The following is a 12440-nucleotide window of genomic DNA, read 5'->3' on the forward strand; positions in this document are numbered from 1 at the left end:
GAGTCTTGAAGGGGATAGGAGTTCATCTCTCTTCCACTGCTTAGGGGAGAGCTGGGCATTGGTCAGGAGGTGGTGAGCTTGTGAATCACTTGTTACATACATTCATATATATATATGGTCATAACTGTTATCCTTTTCCTTTTCTCTATCTTAGTGAATAGTTGCATCTCAGCCCATTAATTCTACTTTTTTTTTTTTCTTTTCCCCAGTTCTCTTCCCTATTCCCCTGGGACAGAGGGAGTGAGTGAATGACTGCATGGTGCTCAGACACCTGCCAGGTTAAACTACAAAAAGATATTATGTTGATTGCATTGATTTTTATAGAAGGGCTGTGGACATAAACTGCAGTTAAAATTGGAAAATTTAATCTTGATTCCTTGCTGCTGTTTTCCAAAAGCTATCCCGTAACACATACAGGAGAGCAGACACGGGGCAAATATGGGTTGAAGTTACTTTTGAGTGCTCCAGAATCTGCAAGACTACTTTAGCATCATGTGAATTAGGGAATATTTTGGGGCTACTCTTAGACATGCATGTTCTTCAAGTGTAATGCAGCCTATAGTTCTTGAAATAGAGTATACTGGGTATCCTCTCCTTCACCCAGCACCTTCCTTGACTGTGAACAAAAGCAGCATTTCCCCATGGGCTAAAATCTGCTTCTGTATTACACCATACAGCTTGACTATATATATATGAATGAATATAACAAGTGATGCACAAGCATGAAAAGCAATTAAAAAATTGATTGATTAAAACAGAGAGCCCACTGTCCTGTTCAGGGAACAGGAAATTTCCCATTCAGGACTTTCATGCATGCTTGCTTTTCCTCTCAATGGCAGATATTTGAACACCCTTTCTGCAAATTTACCTTACTGTGGCCAGTTGAGTGGTATCAGCAACATGGTTGGGCTGAGCAGTGAAAATGCACAAATACAGCATTAAAAATAAAATAAAACTAGTTACCTGACCCAAGTCAGGTGAGTGGTTTGCAACCATTGGGCTGGTACTAGTGCATGGCTCTTACTGAGCTCCCAGGTGTCTGAAGAACTTGTTTATACCAGTGAGGTGGTTTGTGTGGTTTGCAGGGAAAAGGCTTTGAGGCTGTGTCCAGGGAATAGCAAGGAAGTTGTAAAGGATCTGGAGCACAAGTCTTACGGGGAGCAGCTGAGGGAACTGGGATTGTTTAGTCTGGAGAAAAGGTTGCTTGGGGAGACCTCATTGCTCTCTACAACACTCTGAAAGAAGGTTGTGATGAGGTGGGGGTCGGCCTCTTCTCTCAGGTAACAGTGATAGGACAAGAGGGAATGGCCTCAGGATGCACCAGGGGAGGAATTAGGAAAAGTTCCTTCCCAGAAAGAGTGGTGAGGCACTGGAACAGGATGCCCAGGGAGTGGTGCAGTCACCGCATGTGGAGGTGTTTAAGGAAAGGGTAGATGTAGTATTTAGGGATGTGGTTTGGTAGGCAGTACTGGTGGTAGGTGGACGGTTGGACAGGACGCTCTTAGAGATCTTTTCCAAACTTAATGATTATACGATTATATGACTTGAGCTGATGTTCAAGTAGTCATTTTTTCATTTGTATTGCTGCTTTTGTCTTTTAGGCCTTTGCTTCCCCCATGTATATCACAATTCCTACCTAGCAATCTTTGATTTCCATGTTTCTGCTCTTACGAGGGTCTCACAAAGCACTTTACCTTCTGTCTTGCCGACAGCTGTGAACATGGATCTTACAGAATCCCTGCCTTATGTGCCCCTGACACTTCCTAGATTCTACCTGGAAACTAGAGTTCAGCTGGCATCTTCTGTCTCCTTGCATTTTCTAGATTTTGCAGAAGACTGAGGTCTGTATTTCTGTTTTAATTCCATGTATCTGTGCTAACAAGCTGTTCTGGGTAGGAAATCAGGTTTGCATAGTTTTCTTGCAACAGATATATAAACTGCGTGTTTCAACAACACACACTGAAGGCATTGTGAAACTGCCAACAGAGCCTTCCTGTGAATGCTGTCTCATTGTCAAATGACAATAACTAATTATCTCCTCTATTTTTATTAGAAGACAAGTTATTTCTTACTTGGATGGCTTCCACTCCTACCAGACACTGTTTCAAATTTTTTTGTGAAGGCAATCTCCTGCAAGGTGTTCCTTTCCCATCTTAGGTGTGTCTTTTGATTATGGTGCAACAGTGTGATGGCTCTTCCTGTTTGGAAGCCTCCCACCCGGGTTACAACCCTGTGCATCAATAAAATCCCCTGCATCAAAATCACTCTATACTGAATCTCTGCTGAAGTTATGTTTCTGCAGTGGATTCAACTAACTGTGGACACATTACCTCTCTATCACACTGCATGTTTCAAAGTCATCTGGGAAACTTGGAAGAAACTCTGCTAGTTTACAACTGCTAATAGTCTTTGAACTAAATTAATACTTCAGGTGTGGGCATGTATTGTGTTGCCTTTAAATGTTTATTCAAATCAGATATTTCAGGGATACTAAGACAGTTTCATCTTGGTTTTATTTTACCCTTAGGTCTGTTTGCATGACCTCATAGCTGAGAGCAGAGCTTTTGGTGATTTTGTGATTTCTCCCACCTTTCTTCCCTGTTGTACCCATAAATGTATAGCAGCATCAATACCATTGCCTTTATCTCTTATGTCTGTCAATTCATTGCACTCTTTCCTTCTCTCCCCTCCTTTTTTTACTCTGAATGTTCTGTGAGGCATGTGCTGTAGAGATGGATTTGTCTGAGCTGTCTCCTGGCACAGTTTCCTCGCCCTTCCAACTCTCTTTAGCAGCTTTGTTGCAAGGAAACTGCCATGCACGGTGTGCTCTGGGTTAGCTATTCATTTTGCTGGTGTGTCTGCTGTGAAGCAATTGCCTTAGGCATACTGTAAGCAGGATCAGTACTTGTGCTTCAGTTGAAAGGCACATTTTTATCTGTGCCACCTGAAGTGTCAGCCTGCATTCTCTTTCTTTCGGGATTCAAATGATCATTTTCTTAGTCCCAGTGCCATTTCAGTTATGCTGTCAAGGATGTATAAATGGGTTTTTCTTAGCTACGACTTCTGTGTCTCTCCAAACTGACGTGGCCTCATGTTTTGAGCGATGCCCATTCTCTGCTTGGCCTCATGTTTGTGTGCTGCTGCTGCCTGTGCTCCAGGCAAACTGTCTGCCTGGGATATTCACATGAAGAAAGCCTTCTAACCCGACTGTGTGTGAGCTACCCCATGTTAACACCTCTAAATAACATTGACTGTGAGTGGGACATGTGTATGCTGAAGTTACTGAGTTCACACATTACTTTGTGAGGCATCTCTGATCTTCTTTAGCCACACGGACCTTTGTTTCTTTCTGCCAATTTAGGAGTCTAGGCAGAAAAAATTCAAAGATTCATGGCACATGGCCTTCCTCAGCTACAGTACTTTCTGCTCATCTCCAGTTGGATTTTTCCTATCACAGCCATCATGTGTGACCCAGTTAGAAGAACAGCCACCTCTGAAGTCAGCTTCCTCTGCTACACCCATGTAGTCTTTCTTCTGAATCTTTCTGTCCTCTGCTACAATTGCAATGTTCGTTGAAGGGCACTCATTGCTTTCTTTTTCTTCTAGACTGAATTTTTAAGCTGCTCTCAGTCTCCAGGTTTGCTCACTGAAAGGTTAGACAAACACAAACATTGTCATATAGGAAATGGCAAGATCACACAGCGGGGGGTAAGGGATGTAAGGGCTGCCTACAATGGCAGTTTCCACCAGTTCAGCTTTGTTGCCATGTCAGACTGTGCCGACGTTGCAATCCAACCCAAGGCAATACACAGAGTTTACATGGACATCTGTATGGCGACAAGAAATCAGTGCTGCTGTGACTGATCTTTTTTCCTATTTCTGATGCTTTTCATCTACAGGAATGGACTGAGATCTGACACAACACTCAGAAGCACATATAGAAGTTTCAGTGCTATATTATTTTCCACCATTACATTGATAATTATAGAATCATACTATGGCTTGGGTGGAAGAGACCTTAAAGACCATCCAGTTCCAACCACTCACTAGACCAGGTTGTCCAGGTTGACCCCATCCAGCCTGGCACTGAACACCTCCAGGAAATGTAGCTGACTGCATAGTTTCATATTACTAATTTTAAAAGCAAGTTCTGTGTGTTGGGGGATTTAATATACAGGAAGTCTCCAGTACAAGGTCATTTGTATTTAAGAAACATTTAGATGTTGTACTACAGGATGTGGTTTAGTGGGAAATGTTGGTGATAGGTGGACGGTTGGACTGGATGGTCTTGGAGGTTGTTTCTGACCTTGGTGATTCTATGATTCTATGATCTGCATCTCTAACTGTAAAAGAATTCACTACCTAGTTTATTATATTTAAATTAAAAAAAAAAAAATTCCATTGTAGAGGAAGCCTGGCAGTTGCTTTTATTCACAGCTTATTCAGCTCAATCTACTGCTCTTCAACACTTCTCTTCAAATCACTGAGAAGATGTAGCTATTCATCTGCTTCCTTATTTCTTCCAGCAGCGACGCAAAGCTGGAACAAAGCCAAAATATGCTGTGACTAATGGAAATCTGTGGGAAATGTTATCTTAATAAGCCACCACCAAGCTTTGTCAAAAGCAATGTGATATCCGGACACAACTGTGGATGAGGTGACAGTTGTGCTCCTTGGGGAAGGTCTCTTCTTCAGCTAGAGACTGTTGTAAGTAACAATGTTAAGAACTGATCTCTGGTGCACCCAAAACTTCTTTGAACTAGCAGGAGACTGCATTTGTCATTCTGTAACCCAAAATCTCTGTATCACACCCCAAGAATTGCAATGAGGGCAGCTCGGACTTGAATTTAGTGAGGGGCTGCTAATATATGTGCAGTGTGAAAGTATTCACAGTAAAATAATCCTACCCATCTAACCTTACAGCTCTTTCCTTACTGTGAGACTACCCTATTTAAAAAAGCCTGAAGCACTTCTGTAACGTACACCCAGTATAAAAGAAAAACGCTGACGCTCAGAGATAAGTGGTTGTAAGGCACAATTTTTGATGGGTATTTTAATGCTGCTATTTGAACAGGTCCACCCCCAGCACCCATTCTCCCTCATTTAACCAGGGCTGTTTCTTGCTGTTGTTGTCAAGCTTGTGGTGATCTCTGTTTTCCAGAGGAGTTTTCTTGTGGCAGTTCTGCCTCCTTTTGTCCCGTAGCTCTTGCTGTTGAACTTCCTGGAGCCAGGAGGCTTTGGTTTAACACTGATCCTTCATCACAGTGCAGGGAACTGAGGGAAGTGTAGCAGCTGCAAAGCACAAGTCATGCATGATGGTGTCCAGGCTCCCTCTTCGCACTGAGATCTCCAAGTGCTGTGAAAGCACGAGGACTCACTGCTCATCCACTCTTGCAAAGCTGAAAAACAAACAAACAAACAAAACAATCTCAGAAAAGTCATTCCACTGAAAGCTGAGCTGAAGAGATCAGCAGATCTGTCACCCACAGTGGTGACAGACCAGAACCCAGGAGCCATGCACACGTACAAGGCTGTGCCTGTGGCTGGAGCGAACCTCAGAAAGTCCTTCTTCAGGGCAGGAGCTCCCCAGGGCCTACCAGGTGCAGCAGCAGGAGCCTCCACAGCTTTTAATTTTCAAATGAGGCTCCCCGCCTCAGCACACGCACGGCGTCTGCACAGCGCTTTCACTACGGACTGCTTCGCGCACCGCCGGCAGGTGGCGCCACAGTGCCCCGCCCTGCGCGTCGCCTTTGGGGAAAGGGAAAGCGGAGGGGGCGAGGCGGAGCATGCGTAGTGTGTGCGCCTCGCCCGCCCCGTTCGCCTCCGCCTTCTGCTCTCGCCGCCGCTCCCCCCCCCCTCCTCACTACCACGGGGAGCGAGCGGGAGGAGGAGGAGGAGGAGGAAACAGGGAGAGAGAGGCAGCTCCGGCGGCCCCTGGCGTTCCCCTCGGCGAGGGGAAAGATGGCGACGCTGGGAAGCGAGCCGCAGCCCTTCCCCGCCGCTGCCCTGGCGGTGGCAGCGGGCGGGGTGGGCGGCGGCGGCTGTGGCGGCGGCGGTGCGTTGGGTCTGCAGCCTCTGAACCGCGGTCTGGAGCGGGCATTGGAGGAAGCGGCTCACTCCGGGGGGCTCAACCTGAGCGGCAGGAAACTGAAGGAGTTCCCGCGCAGCGCCTCCGCCCTCACTCACGACCTCTCCGACACGGTGCGGGCAGGTGAGACCCGAGGGGATGGGGCGGCCGGGGTCCCACCTTCAGGAGGCGAGGAAAGGAGATTAAATCTCCGGGGGATCCCTCTCTCCCCGCCCTCGCCCCCTCGGGCGCATTGCTTCCATTCCCACCTCGACCTCTGGGGCGAACAGCTCTGCGTGGACCTTATCGCTGTGCGTGGAGCTTATCCCTTATCTTCGCCCCCAGCTCAGCTCGCTGCCTGAGGGAGGTGTCGGCTCCCAGATGGCTGCAGCCACCCCCCACCTCCCCACACGCACACTCATGTACTTGTAGGCTGCTTTTGCATCGAGCGAGGCACAGCTGTGAGAATGTGTGTGTGTGTGTTGGGGGGGGGGGGGGGTTCAGGCTCACGCCTGGTTTCTGCACTAACCTTGAGGACTGCAGGTCTCTGTGCCTCCCTGGAGCCCGCCTTTGCATGTGGCTGTGCGATGAACACGTTTGTGTTTGGTTGGATACTTTCTCATCGTGTCTCACCTGGCGTGGAGGGGCACAGGTCTGTGTGTAACCACGTGAAGATGCACTCGAATGCTTCTTAATATGTCTCGCTACACGTGGAGGTGGCAATAGGAGCACTTTTGCTCTTCAGGGAGCTGCCTTCCACAAATGGTTCTTGTCAGGCACAGCGGGGTTGATAGCCACTCTTGTATGCTTAAAGTCATAGAATGGCTTGGGTTGGAAAAGACCCTAAAGATCATCTAACACCAACCCCTTGCTGTGGGCAGGGTTGTCTCTATGAGATCAGGCTGCCTGGAGTCACAGCCAACCTGGCCCTGAACATCTCTAGGGATGGGACACTCACAGCTTCACTGAGCAACCTGTTCCGGTGCCTTACCACTCTAAGTACAGAATTTCCACCTAACATCTCACCTAAATTTTCCCCTCTTCGTTTAAAGCCATCCCTTCTTATCCTATTACTATCTGACCGTGTAAGTAGAATTATACAAAGTCAGGTAGCAATATTTCCACTTCTGTATGTAATGCTGCCTTTCAAGGCAAAAATCATCATCTTTAGATGTACTCATTTTACAGTGGGGGACACCATCATTACATACATTCCCAGAAGAGATAGGCCTAACAGCCTTGCAGAAAGGTGTAGGGAGGGGAAGCGTTTGCTGTCTGTGTTCACCTTGTCCTTGTGCCTCCTTCCAATGTGGAAAATGCCCACTTGTTTCACATCTCTAGGAGCAGTTCCCAACAGAGGACCATAATCTGGTTTTCTGCCCCTGTTTGTGCAAGGGGCTGGAACCTAATTCATTCTTTGCATAGCGTCACTTGGTAGAACTGTACAAACCCACACGAGAAGAATGTTGGTATGCTCTGAAGATATTTACTGTACCTCCTCCACGTGCCCTTTTGTGTCCCCATTTGCCTGCTGAAGATAGTTGTAACAGTAAAGGAGCAGGCAAGTAATCACTTGTTCCTGTCCCACAGAATAGCAGGTGCTATACCTGCATGCAAGCATGTGATAACATGAACCTCAGCTCTCACCCCTGCACACGAGGATATCTGTGTGTTTCTCTCTGTGGAAACAGCTGCTTACTGCCTGCTGGTGTTTATCTCAGCTGTAGGGAGCAGAGTAGTGTCTCCAGTACTTCACGTTTAGTTCTTCTTCAGCTCTGTCACTTGTTGCTGAATGGATTTCACAGTTTGTGTGAGCACTCCTGTAGAGAAAAGAGAAACATGAAGGAAACTTCATTTCATTTATCAATGAAACTTATTAATCGGTAGCATTAATTGCCATGCTGACAATTAAGTCACTCGATGATAAATGCAGTAGTTAAAGCAGGAAGATGCACGGTAATAGAACTGCATACAGTCAGAAAAAAAAATGGCTATCAGCTTGTCTCCCAAAGCAAGATGTTTTATCTCTGTTGTTTTTAAAGCTGTGGTCTAGTGAAGGCATGCTGTGATATAAGATAAGTAGTTTGGAAATTCAGAAAGGCAAGCTTGTTTGGGTCAGCGCTACCTCAAGCCAAGTTGTTGGTAAAACAAATTACTTACTGAAAAAAAAAGTTTTGATTGGTAATGAATGCATGTTTGCATATTGCACAGGTATGTTCTTTGCAAGTGTGAGCTGTGTGTTATGTATGTAGGTAGCACATGTCTGTTACATACTTCTGTATTCTGTTTTCTATTCTGTTGAGGATAGAGTTTTATTCTCAGAAAAGTAGTTTTCAAGCATTAATGTGCTTTCATCAGAATTTACACAAACGATACTGAATACGTAACTGAATGTCGAATGGGTTTTTCCTTTTCTTTTTGCTTTGTGTAAGTGGCCGTGTGAAGTGGCCCATGGCTCAGTTCTCTAACAGCTGTCCTTCATTCCTTGTTCCAGTTTAGGAAAGCCACGTGCTAATCTATGGTTACTTTATGTTTCTGTTTGTAACAGCATGTTGTTACTGATTAGTGGGAATTGTTTGCCTTGTCAGTTCAGTCCTGTGTTGAAACCTTCTGAAAAAAGTCTGTGTTCCTTTTCACTTGTTACATTACATAAGTAGAATATATAAACAGAAGAGACGCTTGGCTTAAGTCCAGCTTTCTGTAACTCTCAGGACAAACTCTTGATGGGAATTTTCTCTCTCACTTCCTCTCCATAAATGTGCATGATACAAAAATGGTGCTTTCTTGTACTACTTGCGATATGTCCCTACAGTGAGTGACTCTTACTTTTGGATTTGATGTACTGTTAAGTCTCTGAAGTCATGTTTGGGGTGGGAATAGTCATTCTGATTGCTAAAGAGGGCTAATCTCACTGAAAAATGAAGCCAATCCAAGATTGAGAGAAGACAAGCATAGGGGATTGAGTTCTCTGAGGAGAAGGGGATTTTGAAAAGAATGAAAGCCTGTCTGCATCTTGACAGTGTCTTAGCCTTAGGTACTCAGAGAGTTCATGGGTTGAGAAAATGATGGTCTCCAGACTTTAATAAAATGTTATCAAGCTTGTCTTCTGCGAATGTTTTTAGTGCTTTAAAAAAGTCTGAGGAAGACTGAGGTCTTAAACTTGAAATTCTCTGTTAATGTTGTTTTTGTTTTCTTGAGGTTAGGAGTCAGACTTTATGTAGCAACTGGTAAATTTGCAAAAGGAATGTATGCTGCTTGCTTTAATAGCTGGGAGCGATTCACTTGACTTTTCTAGTTCTTACAGTAGTTACATTCTGCAGCAACTGCAGAGGCTTGTCACTTGTCAGTTTCTGTTAATGCAGTTTTTTGGGATGTCTTTTTCTTTTGTAACTTTCCTTTGCATTGAATACATCTTGCTGTGATTGTGCATGTGGCTTTCTAATCATAGAATGGCCTGGGTTGAAAGGACCACAATGCTCATCCAGTTTCAACCCCCTGCTATGTGCAGAGTTGCCAACCAGCAGACCAGGCTGCCCAGAGCCACATCCAGCCTGGCCTTGAATGCCTCCAGGGCATCCACAACCTCCTTGGGCAACCTGTTCCAGTGCATCACCACCCTCTGTGTGAAAAACTTCCTCCTAATATCTAACCTAAACCTCCCCTGTCGCAGTTTAAAACCATTTCTGCTTGTCCTATCACTGTCCACTCTCATAAACAGCCATCCTTCCCCCCCTCCCCCCCCCCCCAGTTTACATGCTCCTTTCAAGTACTTGAAAGCCACAATGAGATTTCCCTGGAGCCTTCTCCATGCTTCAGATTTTCTTCCTTCTTGTTTCTGAAAGTTTTTCTCAAGAGCTGAGCACGACCCACTCTGCTGAATCATCTGGCAGTATCGTGAATGCAGGAGAGAGTTTGCGTGGTGTGCAATATGGTTAGAAGAAAGTACATCCTTTCTGTAGAGGATCTTGAGTGTAGTCAGATGTTTGAAACCACATCAGTGTGGATGCATTGCAAAAAAACATTTCAAAAACAATAAATGCTATTCTTATCACTTTTATTACAGGGTAGCTTGTGCAGAAGACCGCGGCGCAATAATCACATAGTTCTTAAGTAATAGTATGCAATTATATTCCTCAGAACCACTGGGAATGCTATAAGCATGTTAGTTTATAAAAGAAGAAGAAAAAGCCTCAAAGTTGATATTTAAACGTGTATCCAGGGCTGCCTGTATCACTCCAACCTCTGTCTGTAGGCTTTGGCAGCTTGTTTGAGGATAGATCCGCTGAACTTTTTCTCCCAGGTCCCTGTTTCATCCTTTGCAGGGTTAGGCACATAAGGGAGAGAAGCTTGCGACTCCTCTAAATGTTCTTTGGCTTCTTTACACCAGGAAGGATGTCACCAATGCAGACCTGTTCATTTGTGCTACTGGGCACTTTCATGAGCCCACAGTAGCTATCAAACGGAACCTAGTATTTGGTTATTATTTGGATATGAGGTTCGATATGTTGCTTTCCTTTTAAGAATTCCCTTGGGTAGCTGGATTTTATATTTTGATTATCTTATCCAAAATTCCTGTCAATAAAACAACACTGTAAAACTAACTAGGCAGCTGGAAAAAAAAAAAGCCCCCAAAGTTATTTCTTCTTATGTTCAACAGCTGGTCCCTTTCTACAACCTTCCTGTATTTATTTGAAGATTTTTATTTTTACTTATTCCCTTACACTTAAGATGTTATGTGTGTATTAAGTGAAGAGGAGGCAGCGTGCTTCTTTATTCTCACAAGGTGAATGTTACTCTGCAGCCAAAACTTATGGGATGCAATTCTCTTTTGAGATTATTGTGTTTATATCAAGGCTAAAAACTGAACATAATTTTGATATTATTTATCTAGCAGCATAAATGCAGTTTTCAGACTTTACCTTCATAACATGGTCTGTCTGGACATCTGTTTTAACCAACTATCTAGTGCTCCCTAGATATTTCATAAGGTTAATGCTGAGATATTACATGGAATGGCCTGGGTTGAAAAGGACCACAATGATCATCCAGTTTCAACCCCCTGCTATGTGCAGGGTCACCAACCAGGAGACCAGGCTGCCCAGAGCCACATCCAGCCTGGCCTTGAATGCCTCCAGGGATGGGGCATCCACAGCCTCCTTGGGCAACCTGTTCCAGAGGAAGTGGAAAAGCTTCCTCTTAATGTCTAACCTAAACTTCCCCTGTCTCAGTTTAAAACCATTCCCACTTGTCCTATCACTATCCACCCTCATAAACAGCTGTTTATATGCTCCCTTCGTGAAGAAGCTTTATCAAATTAAATGGATTTGAAGGACCATAAACATAGGCACTTAGAGCTGCTGTGTGCCACTCTGAAGCCATTTGGTTCTGTTTTTACTTCCCCAAGGCAGTGTGTGTCCGCTTGGTTTGTGGATCATGTAAGCATTAAGACTATTGACTCCTGTTGAAAAGAGTCTGTTAGCTCTTTTGCTGTGCAGAATGTAGCGAGTTGTGCTTTTGGAAGTTACCTCCTTTGTCAGGAGATTTATACTCACGGCTGAACTGCGGTCAGTGACTTTGCAGGTGCCGGTAGGCATTTCTCAGCACTGAATAAAGTGAACTAGCTCGGGGTGGCTTTTGTTACATGAAAGCAAATTAGAAGTACTCAATTGCCTGGTTACCCTTTCAGAATGCGGCTTGGGCAGATTAATGGCTTTCCACCGGTGACTCTGCAGGGGCTGTATATTCACCTCCTTCCCCAGTGTGGCGTTTTTTTTGTTTGTTTGTTTGTTTGTTTTAATAATAATTATTATATTTAAAATATTTGTCTGACTTCCTTTGTCATCAGGGAAGCTCCAAAAGTACAACAGCTGAGAGTAGAAGATATTGACAGTGTAGAAATCACAGCTGGAAGGAGAGTGGGACATCTGAATTCCAGCTGCAGCAAGCTCAGCTAGCTCTTCATCAAACCCTTGCCCTTAATGTTAACTTTCAGTTTAGGGTGGCTGTTTTTTAAACAGCCCTACTTAGAACTGGCAAAGTGTGTGTGACCACACTGCATGCTCATGGATGGAAATTGATTGCTCTTATGGAGTTGTCACTGTGTGTCCTTGGCCCATTTGCCTTGGAGATGAGTGACTCAGAGCTCCAAAAGTGCTGTTGTGGTGGTGGAAGTGCTACACTTCTCGTGTGCTTTTAGTGGAACTGCTGTGTTTTTAATGAAAGACGTTCATGTGGTCACAAGCCTTGTTGGGAGGTAGAGGCAGAGTAGCCCTGTGTGGTTTGTGTGTCTCCTCTTCCTCATTCCTCTGGTCTGTTTCTTTTGTGTCTTTCATGCAAAAGATGTTTTGGTTTAGACATCTGTACAGCAGGAAAG

General features: G+C 44.7%; 1 protein-coding gene across 17 annotated transcripts in view; it reads left to right on the forward strand.

The window, feature by feature from the left end:
• The first annotated feature begins 5789 nt into the window (after positions 1 to 5789).
• Positions 5790 to 12440, forward strand: part of LRCH1 (leucine rich repeats and calponin homology domain containing 1) — a 118250-nt gene continuing 111599 nt past the window's right edge. For 8 of the 17 annotated variants that reach the window (XR_007379272.1, XR_007379276.1, XR_007379277.1 and 5 more), the window contains exon 1: positions 5790 to 6211. Coding sequence is in view for 3 of the 17 variants with exons in the window: in XM_048957402.1 (XP_048813359.1) it covers positions 5962 to 6211 (250 nt within the window). In the remaining 14 variants the exon portion in view is untranslated. The remainder of the gene's footprint in view (positions 6212 to 12440) is intronic. The other 9 variants (XR_007379289.1, XR_007379278.1, XR_007379279.1 and 6 more) reach the window with 3 other exon arrangements.

This window comes from Lagopus muta, chromosome 1 (assembly GCF_023343835.1).
Source record: "Lagopus muta isolate bLagMut1 chromosome 1, bLagMut1 primary, whole genome shotgun sequence".
NCBI classification, from domain to species: Eukaryota; Metazoa; Chordata; class Aves; order Galliformes; family Phasianidae; genus Lagopus; species Lagopus muta.